Here is a 19,227-nt window from a genome sequence, read left to right as displayed (position 1 = left end):
TACTCCTGTTAAATGAGGGAGCCGGACAGTGATCTCCAAGGCATGTTTCAGGCTTCAAGTTCTTTCTGTCTGTGCGACAGCCAGATGCTATGGTTTATAAACCCCAGGAACGAACAAGGCAAGATTTTATTTGGAGAAGTAAAAATATTAACTGTATACAGTGCCTACTCAATGTACATGTTGAGAATCATGTGCCATCATGTTAAGATCTTAAATAAACCAACCATCAACCAAGCAGTTTGACCATGACGTGCTTCTACGTCATCACTGGTTTTATGAAAGAATATTTTCTATTGTTGATTACAGCATTGCTTTTTTCCCGACTACTGTGATTGACCGGCAGAAAGTTGGTGTGAAAGTTAATAATGAACAAGTAGCCATTGCATATAATGTTAATAATGAACAAGTAGCCATTGCATATAATGTTAATAATGAACAAGTAGCCATTGCATATAATGTTGAAAAGTTCTGGAGACTGGGAGTTAAGTACCTGCTCTGTCACTGATGGTGACCTCTGGCAAGTTAATTTTCATCCCAAAAAAGGAAGAGGGGTGCGGTGGGTTTGGGCCAAGGAAGATGACAATTCTGAGGACCCTTCCAGCACTAGCCTAGGATTCTGTCTAATCTTGTTAACTTGTATGTGTGAAATCTAGGCTCCTTTTTTGAAAAATGCTTAGTTTAATGAAATTGCACTGGTGTTAGATGGAATGTTATCTTAGACATTCAAGAGGAAATATTCTCAAAATAAAGTCAAGCTTTCATAAGTCTCAGATTTACTGTATGTGTCAGTCCCCCCAAAGGCCATTATCTTTGATGTAATCTTGTGTGGGCAGACCTATCAGTGTTGATTAGATTGTAATTCTTTGAGTGTTTCCTGGAGGTGTGCCCCACCCAACTGTGGATGATGACTCTGAATGGATAATTTCCATGGAGGTGTTGGCCCACCCATTCAGGGTAGGTCTAAATTAAATCACTGGGGCCATATAAATGAGCTGACAAACAGAAGGAACTCAGTGCAGCTGAGAGTGACATTTTGAAGAGGAGCTACAGCCAAGAGGGACACTCTGAAGAATGCCCAGAAGCTGAGAGAGGAACTGCAGTTTGGAGATGTCCGTTGAAAGCAGACCCTTGCTCCAGAGAAGCTGAGAGAGGAGAAATACCCCAAGTGCAACTAAGAGTGACATTTTTGAGGAACTGCAGCCTAGAGAGGAATGTCCTGGGAGAAAGCCATTTTGAAACCAGAACTTTGGAGCAGACGCCAACCACGTGCCTTCCCAGCTAACAGGGGTTTTCCAGACACCATTGGCCATCCTCCAGTGAAGGTACCTGATTGCTGATGTGTTACCTTTGACACTTTATGGCCTTAAGACTGTAACTGTGTAATCAAATAAACCCCCTTTTATAAAAGCCAGTCCTTCTTTGGTGTTTTGCATTCCAGTGGCGATAGCAAACTAGAACACTGTATAATGGAATTCTCCAGGTAAAGTAAATATGGCATCCTTCATCATCTAAATTGGGTCTGTTCTGGAAATCAGGTTAGATAGCGAATTTTTTGATAGAAGGATTTATTCTATCTGTTCTGTTGTTTTAAATAAGAAAAACTAATTCCTAGTCCATCCAAAAATCCCAGTCATTTCCTCAAATATCAATCATGCTTGGCCATCTATGAAACAATCTACCAAAAATTCTGCATAATATAAAGCAGAGGTTGGCATACTTTTCTGTAAAGTTCAGATAGTAATTATTTTAGGTTTGACAGGCCATATGGTCTCTGTTGCAACTACGCAACTCTGCCATTACCACAAAAGCAGCCGTAGACAATACATAATTGCATCAACTTGACTGTGTTCTAATAAAACTTTATTTACAAAAATAGGCAGAGGGAAGGATTTGGCCTGCAGGTTGTAGTGAGTAGACTCCTGATATAAAGTACTTAAAATACCAAATACCTAATAAACGATGAACTCACTAGTGGGAATGATTAATACTCATTAAGCTCTTCCTCTGACGTAGACATGGTTTAAATCACTACATGTGTTATTTAATTTTCTCATCAATTTTACGGATGCAGAAACTGAGGCCTAGAGATATTTTGTAACTTTCCCAAAGCCACATAGCTAGTAAGAGGCAAAGCTAGGATTTCAATCCAGACAATTTAACTCCAAAGACCAGTATCTTACCATTGTACTACTGCTTCTATGTGATTATGGCAATACAGGATTAGCAAGTGAATGCTAATAAAATTTTGTATAATTGAAAGGAATACAATAAATTTTCAGCATATTCTTAAACTCTGGAATCTTAATATTTGGGCTTTATATCCCTACTCAAGAAACATCCCATTACTTTCTAATAAGAAAAAAAATTTAAAAACTATATAGTAAAATATGCATACAAGTAATTTTTTTTTTAAAGTTGCTCTTTAGTTTTTTTGGTGGAGAATAGAAAAAGAGGAAGTACTTATATGGGAGACAAAAATAATTGGTGTGTAAAAAGGAGTAAAGAGACAGGTGATCAAAGACAGTCTCAATTTAAGCAGGTGCTTTCACTGGAATTTTCAAGCAAGTCACAGTCAAAAATTTTGAAATAATCACAGTGGGTAGATTATTCAAGAAAATTGGGATCCAGATAGGGTACTAGACATTGTTGGATAGGAAAGAACTATGAGAACCTGGCCATGCCCAGCTAAAGGGAAAGTAGCAACTTTAGAGAATAGAAATGATGTGTCATAAGAAAAAAGTGTGGTAAAGGAGTGAATATTTTTATTTTGAATTCAGAAAAGAATAGAGATGAAGTGGAATGGCTTTTGAAGGCATCCAGGAAGATGAGCGCCTGAGCCAGAGTAGTCTTTAATAACTTTCATTTGACAGAATTTCTCCTAGAGAGAACACTTTACACATGTCTGAGATTGAAGGGAAGCTCTTCTAATCCTCCCACTTGGCCTGGTTTTTGAAGGTACCAAGAATGCAAAGGAGCAGGGCACTGGCTCTGAGTGAGGCCAGGCACGGATTTTGTAGTTGGTGGTTGGGTATTTGTTTGGTTGGTTTTGCTCTTTAAAGTAAGCAAAAAAGAGAGGAGGGAATGTGGCTGAGGAAAAACTTTACTGTGATGTAAACACCTCTTTAGCCTCTCCCAGCAAACTCTTCAATAAAGTCTAAGTTGCTCACAAACACAAGTGTATATATGTTTCTTTGGAAAACTCTATAAACATTTGGCATTTGAGACAATATACTGAAGCACAGAAATCACACTTGCAGAGCTAGGAAACAAGTTTTGAGAAAGTCATTGCCCAGGTGTTTGCAGAAATCTAAATGAAGGGTTTGTTCTCCCACAGGCTATGGGATGGATGCAGCATTATGCTAGGCACTCCTGGGCAGGAAAAAAGTATGACGTGACTTGTTCCCTTAAAGAGCTTAAAAGCTGCAGGCTTTTATTTTACCTTCACAGCAAAAATTATTCAGTAGAGAGGGAAAAGGAACTTCCCAGAAAACTGGAGAAAGGCTGAAAGAACACAACCGAACTTTTGTCTGAGTCTGTCCATCTCCTCTGTCTCACCTGCCTTGTGGCAATAACTGCCTAGTTGGCCCCTTCTTCCACATTTGGCCTCCAGTCTATCCTCAACACTGCAGCCAGAGTGATCTTTACAAAGAGAAAGTCAGAAAATGAGATCACACCACTCCTCCAAATCGACTACTGATTTTCTGTTTCTCAGAGCAAGTCTTTCCCATGAGAGACAAGCCTTGCCTGATCTGGGTGCTAGACACACCACCTGCATGCCATAGTGCCTTCCAATCCCAGGTACCCCACCACCACCACCACTTCATCTCTCTCTTCTCTCTCCTTTGCTCATTCCACTCCAGAACAATACAGGCACAGGTCTTCCCACTTATTCTTTCTGCCTAGACTATTTTCCCTTCAGACATTTGCATGGTTCCTTCCCTCACTCCTGATAATCTCATCAATGAGGCCTTCCCTGACCACCTGACACAAAAGAGCAAACTCCAACTTCCACCCTCTTATTGCTATTCTGCCTTACCTGAATTCTTACTCTCTGTAACACTTTTCACTGTATATTGTATTTGTTGTCTATCGTCTCTAGAATGTAAACGCTATCAAGACAGGGACTTGATCTATTTTGTTCACTCTTATATCTAGCACTTAGAGCCGTGCCTTTCATATGATAGGAGCACAGTTTTTATGTTTTTAACAGCTCTATTGAGGTGTTATTAACACAGTTTTGTTTTTAAATGAATGAATGAAAAGAGGGAGAAATAAAAGTAAGGGAGCATCTCCCTTGACTGAATAAAGTATAGCCTTGGGAATTAGTTGCTTGAGGCTACGTGTTGAACATTACTGAGGAAGCAAAAAATGTAAATAGGACAAATGTGCCCATTAAAATAATCTTATACATGGTTCACATAATGATCAATAAGGAAACAAGGAATGAAATTTGAGACAAGGGCTTTAATAATAAGCAATTGTGAGTTTCAATAATCTAAAACCTGCATAACTATTTCAAAAAAAATCCACGAATCTCTGTAATTTGTTTCTTTACAAACAATATTTGAACAATGATGTCTTCATGAAAATGCCTAATTAATGCAATGTTTTCCTCATGCCTTCTGAAGAAATCATAGGCCTTTTTCATAAAAAGGTAAAACTATTTTTTAAAAAGTACGTGGACTGCCTCTTTCTAGTGCCACAGCTGTCATCATGGAATTAAATTCCTAGACAGGATGTTCACTGGGAGTTCATCTGTGTTGTCCAAGGACCAGTGGCCTCGGCATCATCTGGGAGCTTGGCCTCACCTTGACCTACTAAATCAGAATCTGCATCTGAAGAGGTGATTCTTAGGGGCATGAAAGTGGCCTTTGGTGCATCTGGAAGTGAGAGACTGAGAGGGTTAATTCTGTTTGCTGAGTTTTGTCTGGGGATTCAGAGCCCCAGATACCTGCACCCCAAGAACAGAAGAGGGAGCCCTAAACCCTTAGTTGCTAGATCTTTTGACCAGTTAGTTTCTTCTGGTTCATCCTTGGGTAGGAGGCGTGAAATTAGAAGCAGCAGCAGGAGAGGAAAGAGGAGAATAAAGACCTGCTACCACCTTCTCTGTGGGTTTTGGGGTGGCAGGGGAATCTGATAGGTCTCAGAGACGTTGGAGGCAGTGTTGGCCTTGGAAGAAAGCAGAAGGGGTGACTAGGGAAGAACTGAATCAAGATTTTGTACTTCTACTTCTGTTTACTGTTCCCTGAGTCCCTTAGGTATTTTTCAAGTTTTTATAAAATTTCACCTACATTTCTGTTTTCTCTTCCTGAAAATAATAATAGTAATGATGACAATATCTTATACTACATGGTATACACTATTTATTTGATACATAATAGATACAAAAATATTTTAAGATGGCAATTTTATGCCTGTTTTACAAATGAGGAATATTCCATTCTCTTCTCCTCTTTCTTTATTGCTTAGCATTAAAAGTAATTCTGTTTTTCCATTCATTTTGATTAATTTTGGGGATTTTTTTTGTGACGCTCTCATCTGCAGAATTATTGCCACAGGAATTGGATGAAGAATGTGAATAAAAATCATACCTGTAAGTAGAACAAGCCTCCTATTTTAAAGATGAGGAAATCAAGACTCAAACATTGTGTTGTGACCAGGGTCTAGTAGCAGTATGAGTAAAACCTGTATTTTCTGCTTTGCAAGTAACACTGCTGATATGCACAGAATGAATTTTAGAGAACCCATGAGCTAAATCTTAGTTTTGTATTCAAGCCAGGCCTCATTTAAATAGTCCTCAAAAAAGATAATTACCCTTACTGTTCTTTAAAATACCTTCCACAGAAGGAGAATTCACGAGTTCCTGTGACTCATGACATAATGTATGGGGAAATACTTTGAACATTACAAAACACCATACAAGTAGGAGGAATTTATTTCTAATAATGTCTGGGGCTCACGGTGTTTACCACGGGGAGCGTCCATGCGGGGAGCGTCCATGCAGGGAATGTCCATGCCTCCTACAATGGGAGATGTTTATCTGTTTTGTTCAATGCTGGAATCTTTTCACCATCTCTGAAAGCTACTTGGTTTATTCTGCTCATTCAATTCTGTGTTTAACTTGTGATTCAGTCAACCTTTTGTCCTTGATCTTCTTGCTCAGGGCACATCTGTACCATGGGGGTGACTCAACAGACACAAATGGCTTCCCAGACCCTGCCTAGACCATCCACTTTGCTCCTTTGCTTTAAAATTGTATATAAACCTGAAGAAAATGGGATAAGGGAGACATGAAATGTACCAAAATTCTTGGTCTTTACAATTTGCCTCATACCTACTTTGTTTTATTTCATAAACATTGCATAAACTAAAGTGGCCCATAAGCTTTGTTCTCTAACCACTGAGTGAACTATACTTTCCTCTTCTAACTGGAATTGAGGGAGAGTTGAAACAAAAGGCCAAGAGGAAATAATCCAAAAGTTTCTTTGATGCCTCAAGATGTCAGAGCTCTGACTTCTCTCACACAAATAGGACGTTTTATTTACTTTGACCATAGGTCTGTACTAGCAGACTCCATGAAGAGAAAGACACAGAGAGGCCTTCTGGGGCTAGGTTGAACTGTGGACTTAGCAATGAACAAAGAAGTGCTTTAAATTCTTCAGTTACTGAAACTGGATAGCTCTTATGTTCTTGAAAGCAGATAAAAGCAGAGCAGATTCCTAGCATTCATGCAACATTAAAATAAGCACTTAAAATTGTATTCCTATTTTTCTTCACTTCAGGTAATACATTTTTTCTCAGACATCATAAAATCTATGTATATATTACCATATGGAATTTTTTTTTAATGATAGAATAAATTGTCATTTTTGTTGGCTAAAGTTACACTGTATAAGAAGCAGACAGTCTGTCATTCCCAGGAATGACTTTTAAGTCATTCAGTCATGTCAGTTTTCTTCAAACCTTTTTTTATTTTCTGTAGGATCAATGTTTTAGTTTCCTGGCTGCTGAAGCAAATACCATGCAATGGGTTATTTTAAACAATGGGAATTTATTATCTCATAGTTTTGAACCTAAAGAAGTCCATAATCAAGGCATCATCAAGGCACTGCTTTCTCTCAAAAGACTGAGGCATTCTGGGGCTGATTGCCAGTGATCTTGGGTCCTTGGTTTTTCTATCACATGGCAATGCACACAGCGGCCACTCTTCCAGTTTCCGTTGACTTTCTCTTCCAGGTTCCGTTGACTTTCAGCTTCTGGCTGCTCTCTCTGTTTTTTTTTTTCTCTGTTTGACTTTCACTCTACTTATACTTTAATCCAATAATACGGATTAAAACCCAACCTGATTCATCTGGGCCACACCTTAACTGAAGTAACATCTAGAAGAGATCTTATTTACAATGGGTGGATACCCATTGTAAATAGCTCCATTGTAAATAGCTCCATTGTAAATAGCTGCGGTACATATAGCTCCAAGCCTACAGTCAGCTTGGAAAGAGGGGAAGGTAGTAAGAAAAGATCTTCACTGGTCTATCCCCAAAGGCAACACTGGGCCTCGTTTCTGAGAACAGAAAGGGTTCTGAAGAGTAGGTCAGGACAGAGCTTGTGGGAAAAGGTTTTGGAGTTTGAATGTGATATCCAAGGCACTGTCAGAGAATGAGTCAGCTCCTGGAAATCTCGTAAGGGACAGATAATGAAAGTGGAGCTCAGAAAAGTGTCCAGGCCTGGGGATTGAGTTCTAAAAGCAAGGTGCCATAAAGCAGACAGGAGAGGCTGTCAGGCCTGACTCCCAACCCACTGTAAGCAAGGCCTGAGTGTACTTGTTCAGGTTTTAGCCCAAATGAAGTTAGACATGGTAGTTTACTTTTGACTGTTCTTCATAAATCTGCATGCACTCTCTAGCCAATGTTCTCCGCTCTCACCTTGTAAGGAAGCTATTGCAATCATTGACTGAAACATGCGGAAAGAGAACTGGAAGTCAGTTCTCAATTACCTCCTCAGCTAGTGAACAACTTATATAAATTGGGGGCAAGGAGAAGGAACTCTGTCTTGTTTTCAAAAAGCTACTCTTACAGGAGTTAAATTTTTGAATGTATTGTTTTGCTAATGAGAATGATTTTTTTTTTTCATAAAATCACAAGAGATTTCATAAGAAAATAAACTGACAAAGAAAGGGAAATACAGTGAATTGTTCTACTTAATGAGTCACAGTTGCAGGCAGAGACTTTGGGGTTGCCCCACCTCTGGCCTTCCATTCCTGTAGACACAGGTGAGCAAGTGAAAAAACTCACAGTTGGGAATCAGATCCAGAAGATAAGATAGCTAGGCTGCCATCTGAGCTGTAGGTAAGCAACTTTGGTGACGAGTGGCATGCCATTCCCCTACACACCCAAGAGGGTCCCCAATATCCAAGGGCTGTTGGTCAATAGGGGAGCATGACAGAAACTGCCTATGGTGATTTGAAGCTGTATGTACCCAGAAAAACATGTTCCTAAACGTAATCCATTCCTGTGGGTGTGAACTCATTAAGCAGGACCTTTTAACGAGGCTACTTCAGTTAAGGTGCAATTCATTTCAATCAGGATGGGTCCTAATCCTATTACTGGAGTCCTTTATAAGAGAATGAAATTCAGAGAGGGAGAAAGCCATGGAAGCAAGAAGCTGAAATGGAACCTGGAAGAGAAGGGAGAGACCAGGAGATGCTACCATGTGCCTTGCTATGTGACAGAGGAACCAAGGATCACCGGCAGCCAGACCCAGAACGCCACAGCCCCTGAGGAGAAAGCATCATCTGGAAAATGCCTTGATTTGGACCTTTTCATGGCCTCAAAACCATAAGCAAATAAATTCCCATTGTTTAAGCCAAATCATTTCATGGTATTTACTTGAGCAGTCTAGGAAACTAAAACACTGCCCCAAACAGTAAAGATACCTCCTAGGGAAGAATGAGGGTAAAAGCATTTCCACATTACAATCCAGGTCTCCTTTGTGGTCTGGCTTTTAATTACTTCTCCTGACTTGATTCATTCATTCATTCATTCAACAAATACTTATTGAGAATTTATTGAGCTAGGGCATATAGTGAATAAAAAGAGACACAGCCCCCTTCTCTCAGATATCCTTCAGAGGAAGCAGCTAGCCAATTGCACAAGTAAATGTGACATTGTAACCATGATCATGCTTCAAAGGTGCAATATCTGATGCTATGAAAGCATGACATAGGGGTAGAGAGGTCAGTGCATGCTTTCAGGACAGAGCTGGAATTTGAAGGAAAAGCAGGCGAGAAGAAGAAAGAGAAGTTTCAAGCAGAGGGAACAGCAAGAGAAAAATTCTCAAAATCCCTCAACATTGTAGCTCTTATGCTTTATTTCTAGTTTCTTGAATTTTCCCAACACAGTCTTTCATCTCCAGGCTTTTGCCATTAACCCTTTCTAGTGTCATTCTCACCCCTTTCTCTTTGTTAACTCCTGCTCATCCCTTTTGTCTCAGGTTAGATGTCACTTCCTTTGGAAAATCTTCCCTATGTGGCCCCCTCTTGAACCTGGTTTAGATGTCCCAGTGCTTACCCTTATATAACATCGGGTATATCCCTCTCTCTTTCCTTGCAGGGCAGGAACTGAAACTTGATCACTATCTCTGATGCCCACCACAGTGCATTGAGTTAATATTCGATGAATATTCATGGGAGGAAGGAAGGGAGAGAGGGAGGGCTATGTAAGTCAGCTGACAGTAGTAGTAATAATGATAGCTAACATTTGTGTATTGCTTACTATATGCTAGGTGCTATTCTATACATTTTAATATATTAACTAATAATTTAATTCTCTCAGTAACCCTATAGATAGATATTATTTTCCCCATCTTGCTGAACATTTATGCCCCAGTTTCCTCATCCGTAAAATGGAGATGGTAATGATACCTACCTCATAAAATGTTTGGAGATTACTGTAAATAAGCAAAATGCCTGCACTGGTATGTGCTGGATAAATACTGTCCCTTACTGTTATCCATTTGGCCAGGGCAAAGACAGGGGGTAAAACCCTGGTTCCAAAGACTTCAACCTTTTGGGGAAAAAGAATGACATCTTACCAGCCCTAAAGATGACCAGTAAAGCAGACAAAAATACTTACTCTTGGTAGAATCCGTTTTGGCTTTAGGGACAGATTCTATCCTGCCTATTACCCTCCCCTTCCCAGAAAAATTCAGGGATGGGGTCTGTTCTAGTTTGCTAATGCTGCTGGAATGCAAAACACCAGAAATGGATTGGCTTTTGTAAGGGAGGTGTGATGATTATGTTCGTGTGTCAACTTGGCCAGGTAATAGTACCCAGCTGTCTGGTCAAGCAAGCATTGGACTAACGATTGCTGCGAGGATGTTTGTGGCTGGTTAATAAACCAATAGTCTGGTTTATTAAATCATCAGTCAATTGGCTGCAGCTGTGACTGATGACTCAACAAAGAGCGTGTCTTCCACAATAGGAGAATGCAGTTGGCTGGATTTAATCCAATCAATCAGTTGAAGACTTTTAAGTGAGACAGATAGAGGACCTTCACTTCAGCTGACCAGCAAAGCATTTCCTGAGGAGTTTGTCGAAGTTGCCAGCTCATTTCCTGAGGAGTTCATCAAACATCTTCATTGGAGTTGCCAGTTTGCTGACTGCCCTACAGAATTTGGACTTGTGCATACCCACGGTTGCGTGAGTCACTTTTATAAATCTTATATTCATAGATATCTCTCATTGATTCTGTTTCCCTAGAGAACCCAAACTAATATGGGGGTTTATTTGCTTACACAGTTACAGTCTTCAGTCCATAAAGTGTCCAAGGTAATGCACCAACAATCAGGTACCTTCACTGGAGGGTGGCCAACGGTGTCCAGAGAACCTCTGTTAGCTGGGAAGGCACGTGGCTGGTGTCTGCTCCAAAGTTCTGGTTTCAAAATGGCTTTCTCCCAGTATGTTCCTCTCTAGGCTGCAGTTCCTCAAAAATGTCACTCTTAGTTGTACTTGGGTATTTGTCCTCTCTTAGCTTCTCCAGAGTAAGAGTCTGCTTTCAACGGCCGTCTTCAAACTGTCTCTCATCTGCAGCTCCTGTGCTTTCTTCAAAGTGTCCCTCTTGGCTGTAGCAGCTTGCTCCTTTTGTCTGAGCTTATACAGTGCTCCAGTAATTTAATTCAGACCCACCCTGAATGGGCAGGGCAACACCTCCATGGAAACTATCCAACCAAAGTCATCACCCACAGTTGGGTGGGGCACATCTCAAAGAATTACAATCTAATCAACACTGATATGTCCACCCACACAAGATTACATCAAAGATAATGGTGTTTTGGGGGACATAATACATTCATACCAGCACGGGGTCCATGGCAGGGAAGAGTGTGGAGATGGCCACAAGTCTCATGATTTGCTTGCTGTGGACTCCTGACCTGGTGAATAAATCTTTTCCCTTAATTTTACACATAGTTTCACAGTAGCTTTCACTCTGTGTGGAGTTCTTATATCCAGAGATAGGAGGGAAAGAGAGTTCCTAGGATAATTTGATAACTGAAAGAGAACATGATATAGTGAAAAGCTGGAATTTGGAGTGAGTCAGACACAAGATATCATTCTAGCACTATGCTAGTATTTGGACAGCCTTGACCAAAATACTTAGATTTTTCCAAGCCTTAGTTTTCTCACCTGTAAAATAAGCATAATAAAAGTCATCACTCGATAAATGTTAGTTCCTCCCCCATTGGCTAATTTTCATAATCTTTCTGAAACTCAGTTTCTTCATTTGAAAAATGGAATTAAAGTTATACCTACATCAGGGAATTGACATTTAAATGGGTTAACCTGTAAACTCTAAATCATTGCATAAATATCAGGGATTATTAATCTGGTTCTATATATCAGAGCCTGTGATAAATACTGGGGAAATGGAAAATAGAGAGAGTTGCTGAAAGAGAAATCCATTCTTCTCCCTGGACCAAAAAGAAAAGGCAGGGAGGCCAGAGGGAAAGGCCTCTGTGCCCTGACAGGTATCCAGCTTCCTGGCACCTGTCCTCCCTGGGGGATATCTGACACCTTCCCTCCAGAAATCAGCTGAGAGCTCGGCCAGACTACTTTCCCCAAGTGCCCGAGGGACAGGACTGCAGGATGGATTTCCAAATCTCCAAAATAAACAGGCAAAGGGAATCTTAAAACAAACAACGACTTGAGTGCAGTAGGGAAGAGGTTGCACTGCCTGATGGAGGAGGTTGTTGAGGATGAGGAGAGGAAAATCACTGGATTTCTGTGCTTTTACTGAAAGTGGATTGAACAATCCAGATACTCTGATTTCCAGCCCAGCCACTCAGGCCTCCCACTTTCAAGCTTCTTTTGTCTTAGTTTCTCTCTTCCTTCTGCTGAGAAGGTATAAAATGAGTAAGATTTCTTGCTCAACCATGATTCAGGAGGAAGCTCAGCCATACAACAGGCAAGTATGGTATTGCCTAGAGAAAAAGGACTTGTAGAGGCAGGTCCCAGGTAGATCCACCCTGGATTTTGCAAAGAAGAAACCTCCTTCATCATAAGTTCTAAATATTTTAAGTTCGGGAAGAAACGATCTGCTTTCCCATTGACAGCCTGGCATAATGTGCCCAGCAGGGTCAGTGTGAGAAAACCCAAGCCTTCGCTACGACATGATCCGCAGGGATAACACAGGTCCTGTTTGCTGCCTGAAGTTTGTGACTCTCCTGGTTGCCCTAAATCCAGAACTTCTACTCCTGGGAGAGGGAGTACAGCTTCAAGACAATGGGTATGATGGATTACTCGTTGCAGTCAACCCACATGTATCTGAGGATCAGAACCTCATTCCGAATATTAAGGTGAGTGGAGGTAATATCATACCAATACCATTACCCAATTAGAAGAGAACTGTAGCCTTCTTTAAAAAGCTGAGTATTCTGCCTGGTTTGTAGTTGAGCAATAGAAAGACCAGCATTTCTTAGCTCAGGCCCATTTGTTCATCTAGTATTGGGTAGTCTCAGCTCACCAAAAGTTGATCTAGCCCTTTTCTCTGTTAGTTACTAGATTTGATTTTCCTACATGACTGTTTTTGAGGTAGCAACTTAAAAAATGCCAACCCATTCTGGCAAAAAAGACCAGATGCTTGACTGTTGAATAAGCATGATAGTGCTTATTAAAATCATGTTGTTGGAATTCTCCCTGAGGGTGAGAATTCCCAGACAGAAAGGGAGAGCAAAATTATTTATTTCCATCTGAACATTCTGTCAAATTGACTATTTTAGCTTTAACATGGTAAGGGAAGATCATAACACCATTACTTAAGAGCCTCCTTTTGGGGTTGCTTTAGTGAAATCAGTATCATCATAAGGTGTGGTCTTAAACATGCCCACAGGTGTGACATGAATAGGATTTGTGTGGTAAAGACTTAAAAGCCTTTCATAAAATTGGGAAATTATGTAGGCAAGCCCAGACACACACTTAGTGTCCTAAAATCTCTCCCAGATAACCGTTTCAAGTGCATTTATTTTACTCCTAAATTTTCCCAAAATCTAATGCATTCTTTTAAAGAACTGGCCTCCTTCAAAATATTTTCAGTATTTCTGCTACTACTCATTCAAGTATATCAGAAAACAAAAATGTAAAGACTTACAACTGATGAACTTTTTGTTTGTTTGGTTATAGGAAATGATAACTGAAGCTTCTTTTTACCTATTTAATGCTACCAAGAGGAGAGTGTTTTTCAGAAATGTAAAGATTTTAATACCTGCCACATGGAAAGCTAATAATTACAGCAAAGTAAAACAAGAATCGTATGAAAAGGTAAGAATTCAGGATTCTATTAAATGAGCCTAACTGGGGAAAAACTAAAATATACTATATTCTCTTTAAAACTAAGAACTTAAGCAAAAATGAATTATTGATGTAAATGCACAAATAATATTACTTGGCAGACTGTTGTCCACCAAATATATGGAAATAAAATAAATGAGTGCAAATTATGGAGTAAAAAATAAGTAAAATGTCATTGCTCAAGTAGCCTCCCTCCATAGCTCTTTATTTTGTAACTTACATGGTCCTTTCTGAAATTTTTGATTGAGGACCAAAAATTACTTTTATCCTACTGCCTGTGAGCTGTAAAGGGAAATAATTCCAATCAGGACTATTTTCATTTACCATCTTGTTAAGAGCAGAAAACATGTATGTTCATATAGAAATGTAAGCAACCTGCACATATAAAAATATAACCATCCTCTCATGCCAGAGTGTAAATGAGCAGAATCTCACATTAGTCCAAGTCCAGGGCGCTGTTTTAGAGAGGTCAAGAGAGAAGAGGGAAGCAAGAAACGTATGTGTGTGTGGGAGAGGGAGGATTAGAGAAAATGGGTGGCTCCCTTTTCTTTCCCAACCAAAAAGAACTTAACCCCAAAGGACTCTGGTAAACTACAGATTGTGGTTAAGCATCCATGCTAATGCCTGGTGTGTACTGGTGTGCAGTGTGTAAATAATGTTAAATACATTTGATCAATGACTTTTATCATTTACTGTGAACAAAAAGCCCACCACAGCTCCTAGAAGGGCCAGGAGCAGAGGCATTGGGTAGAACTCAGATCAGGGTTTCAACAATGCTCAAACAGAATGGTAGGAGACCTTTTTTGTGTCATTTGGTACAAAATTCCCAGAGATTGTTTTATTTATTTTTTTTATTTTTTTAATCTTCATTTTATTGAGATATATTCACATACCATGCAGTCATACAAAACAAATCGTATATTCGATTGTTCACAGTACCATTACATAGTTGTACATTCATCACCTAAATCAATCCCTGACACCATCATTAGCACACACACAAAAATAACAAGAATAATAATTAAAATGAAAAAGAACAATTAAAGTAAAAAAGAACACTGGGTACCTTTGTCTGTTTGTTTGTTTCCTTCCCCTATTTTTCTACTCATCCATCCATAAACTAGACAAAGTGGACTGTGGTCCTTATGGCTTTCCCAATCTCATTGTCACCCCTCATAAGCTACATTTTTATACAATTGTCTTCAAGATTCATGGGTTCTGGGTTGTAGTTTGATAGTTTCAGGTATCCACCACCAGCTACCCCAATTCTTTAGAACCTAAAAAGGGTTGTCTAAATTGTGCGTAAGAGTGCCCACCAGAGTGACCTCTTGGCTCCTTTTGGAATCTCTCTGCCACTGAAGCTTATTTCATTTCCTTTCACATCCCCCTTTTGATCAAGAAGATGTTCTCCGTCCCACGATGCCGGGTCTACATTTCTACCTGGGAGTCATATTCCACGTTGCCAGGGAGATTCACTCCCCTGGGTGTCTGATCCCACGTAGGGGGGAGGGCAGTGATTTCACCTTTCAAGTTGGCTTAGCTAGAGAGAGAGGGCCACATCTGAGCAACAAAGAGGCATTTGGGAGGAGGCTCTTAGGCACAATTATAGGGAGGCCTAGCCTCTCCTTTACAGCAACCGTCTTCCCAAGGGTAAAACCTATGGTAGAGGGCTCAACCCATCAAACCACCAGTCCCCTATGTCTGTGGTCATGTTAGCAACCATCGAGGTGGGGTAGGCCAATACCCCTGCATTCCAGAGATTGTTTTAAACATCAGCTCTCTCTCGGACATTAAATGGTATAGTGGTCTAGATAGGCATTCCAGCACCCTGAAGAAATTAAAAAGACTCCTAAAAGTATCTGATTTATGACCAGATAAAATCATCTGTCAGTGCTTGGGGATGGGAATAAAGTAGGTAAGGGAACTGGGATAAACTGAAAGGATAGCTTGTGTTTCTTAAACATCAACTATGTGCCAGGAATTTTATATATATTATCTCACTTAATTCTCATGCACCCTCAAGGTTAGATGCCCTTATCAAATATTAAGAAACTGAGGTTCAAATGAGGTAAAAACTTTGGCCCAAGTCAGACTGCTAGTAAATTACAAGGCCATGATTTCAATCCCTGTCTTTTTTTATTCCAAAACCCATGCGTTTTCACTAGTCTATGTTTTCTCTAAGTATCTACAGAGATTCCATTAATTAATTTAGGCTTCAGTGGAACAAAAAATTACTGGACACGACCAACACCAAAACTGGGTTTGCAAAGATAGTGCTCCTGATCCTTTAATGGAAGAGAGGGAGATAACTTTTAAAACACGAGAAATGACTGAACAGAAAGGGTGAAGGAAGTCATTGAATTCTGTTCATATGTCTGTTGGATGCCAATTCCTTTAACCTTCATAATGTCAATTAAGGAAACGGTGAGTGATCATCATGTACATGGGTCATTCTAGGCACTGCAGAAGATGCAAGGACAAACAAGGTGTCTCCTGTCCTTGTGAATTTACAGCCTAATGTAGGTAGAAATGGGGGGAGAAATGGGGAGGAAAGTTATGAAAAGTAGACAAGTGCTATAATACTACAGGCTATACAGTGGACTGTAACCTCAAACAGCCTCGGAGTATTCCATCCTATGGAGGGTCATTTTTTCCTTTTTGCTTCAGGACAAATTTACAGGCATGGGAATGAGTTTTTGTCCAAGTGAGGACTATATACATCTGTAGCCTTATTTGTAGGTGTTGCCTTGCAAAGCCTGTGGCTTGAATCCTTATCTTTATAAAAACAAATATATTCATTGTTAATTATCATAAAATTAATTCATGTTCATCACAAAAATTCAAACAATGTAGAAATATGGAAAATAAAAATGAAAATCTTATCTTCCTCTGCTTCTCAGTGGCACACACTCATCCACAAAACATACACACATACAGTGAAAATTTTATATATGTGCCGGTTTGAGTGTATTGTGTCCCCCAAATGCCATTATCTTTGTAGTCTTGAGTGGGGCAGAAGTTTCAGTGTTGGTTAGATTTGCTTGGAGTGTGCCCCACCCAGCTGTGGGAGATAATTTTGATGAGATGTTCCCATGGAGGCGTGGCCCTACCCATTTGGGGTAGGCCTTGATTGGTGGAGCTATATAAATGAGCTGACTCAAAGAGAGAAAAGAGAGTGCAGCTGGGAGTGATGTTTTGAAGAGGAGCAAGCTTGCTAGAGAGGAACGTCCTGGGAGAAAGCCGTTTTGAGGCCGGAGCTTTGGAGCAGATGCCAGCTGCCTTCCTAGCTAACAGAGGTTTTCCGGAGGCCATTGGCCATCCTCCGGTGAGGGTACCCGATTGCTGATGTGTTACCTTGGACGCTTTGTGGCCTTAAGACTGTAATTGTGTAGTGAAATAAACCCCCGTTTTATAAAAGCCTATCCATCTCTGGTGTTTTGCATTCTGCAGCATTAGCAAACTAGGACAATATATATATGGGATCATATTAGATTTATTTTTTCAGAATCAGCCTTTTCTTTCTTTCTTTTTCTTTAATTTAATGACATACTTAACTTCTAGGGGCAGGTGCTGAACAAACATGCCATGTTGCCTCCTAAAAATGAATGAAACAATGTTATATATAAAATAATGTTATACATAAAATACTAATGCCTTGATGGTTATTTGAATATATATTTAGTTTGGGACTTAATCTGAAATACTGTCTTTTTAACAGCATTAATTTAAATGGTCAGAGTGCAAGATGAAACATAGTTTCATCAGAATGATTGTTTTGTTTATCTGAGTGGTTATGGGAAGGAAAAGGAAAAAAAAAAAAAAGATCCTGCTGTCTTGCACTGTTGAGATAACCCACAGAAAGTTGTTCCCAAAAGGCCATAACCTTTTTTAGAAGCACAGTTCTAAATTATGTATAAATTATCTTAAAATTTCTTCAAATATTTTTATTAGAGTTTATAGTGTTTTATAATGTCACAATTTTATAACATTGATTTTTGAAAATATTTTATTCTGGAAAAATGGGAAGGTCAAAGAGAAACAATGAAGCTCAGTGGAAATTTGCTAAGCTTTTAAAATATAGTTTTTGAAGGAGCCAAAGAATTTCATTGATATCTGACTGAGTGCATTGTAAACTCCATTTACAAGGCATTAAAAAAAAAAAAATCTGGTTTTAAATTGGAGTACAATTAAATGCAGCAAAATATGCAGATGTTAAGAATACAGTTCAAAGCGTTTTAACAAATGTGTGCAGTTGTACCACCAATGTCCTAGTTGAGATAGAGAGTATTACAAGGCATTTCTTTTAATTTAGGCAAATGTCATAGTGGCTGACTGGTATGGGGCACATGGAGATGATCCATACACCCTACAGTATAGAGGGTGTGGAAAAGAGGGGAAGTACATTCATTTCACACCTAACTTCCTACTAAATGGTAACTTAACAGCTGGCTATGGATCACGAGGTAAGTGCAATCAATCAAGAAATAACCATTGATGGTGCTATTTACAATTTTCTGTGCTTGGCACTAAAAGGGACCAACAGAATCTGACAACTACCAGAGACTTGCCATTTCGGTGGGGAGATGGGCAACATGTCCATGAAAAGATGAGGAACAAAATGAGCCAGAAAGAGGAAAGCACTAGATTAGTGACCCAGGCAGTGAGTGCCATAAGAATGCAGTGAAAGGAGAGGCCATTTTGAGCTGAGGGTGGTTAGAAAAGGGCTCCCAGAGGATCTTCAGGGCTGAATATTATTTTGATAAATGGCAAGAGGGGAGAGAACAGTGGGAAGCATGTGAACGAAACTGTGGCAACAGAAGAATCCAAGCCGTATCTGAAAGACGGGGAGCAGTAGACCCCACTGACTGGTGCAGAGAGACTGAGTGTAGTCAAGTGAAGTGTTGGGAGAAAATGCTGAAATGCACTTGGCGGTCAGGTGGATGGAGAGCCTCAGCTGCCCAAATTGGCAAATTACTCCTGAAGGATTATAACCACAATAGTGACAACATCAAAGCAGTGTTTTAAGATTATTCTGGCTGCATGAATAATCTGGCTCCCTCAGATCAGTGGGGAAGAAACTGGATATCAGGGAATCACTAGAAGAGTGGAGTCAGAGAGAATGGGAAGGCCAGGAGAGGCCAGGAGAGAGAATGATTACAAGGAGAATTTCCTACCTACCAGGTGCTGTGCTGTTTGCATTTCAAATGTTATCTTATTTGATCCTAAAAACACTAAGTGATGAGAGATATTCCAGAAGGAAAACAAGAGAAACAGAGGTCTGAACTGCTACCCAGTGCAATGCAAGGGGTGAGTGTGGGCAGTGTTAAGGAATGCATCAAGTTGATCTTGTTAGAAATAGAAGGGATCTGTTTAAAGGGGAAACCCAC

The 19,227-nt window shown here is 39.8% G+C and overlaps 1 protein-coding gene across 1 annotated transcript in view; it reads left to right on the top strand.

Annotated features, from left to right (window-relative positions):
- The first annotated feature begins 12,663 nt into the window (after nt 1–12,663).
- CLCA2 (chloride channel accessory 2) overlaps nt 12,664–19,227 on the top strand; it is a 43,076-nt gene continuing 36,512 nt past the window's right edge. The window contains exons 1-3 of the mRNA XM_037816059.1: nt 12,664–12,849; nt 13,673–13,810; nt 18,153–18,303. Coding sequence (XP_037671987.1) covers nt 12,664–12,849; nt 13,673–13,810; nt 18,153–18,303 — 475 coding nt within the window. The remainder of the gene's footprint in view (nt 12,850–13,672; nt 13,811–18,152; nt 18,304–19,227) is intronic.

Source organism: Choloepus didactylus, chromosome 2 (genome assembly GCF_015220235.1).
Source record: "Choloepus didactylus isolate mChoDid1 chromosome 2, mChoDid1.pri, whole genome shotgun sequence".
Lineage (NCBI taxonomy): Eukaryota > Metazoa > Chordata > Mammalia > Pilosa > Megalonychidae > Choloepus > Choloepus didactylus.
This window is presented reverse-complemented; position numbering and strand designations above follow the sequence as displayed.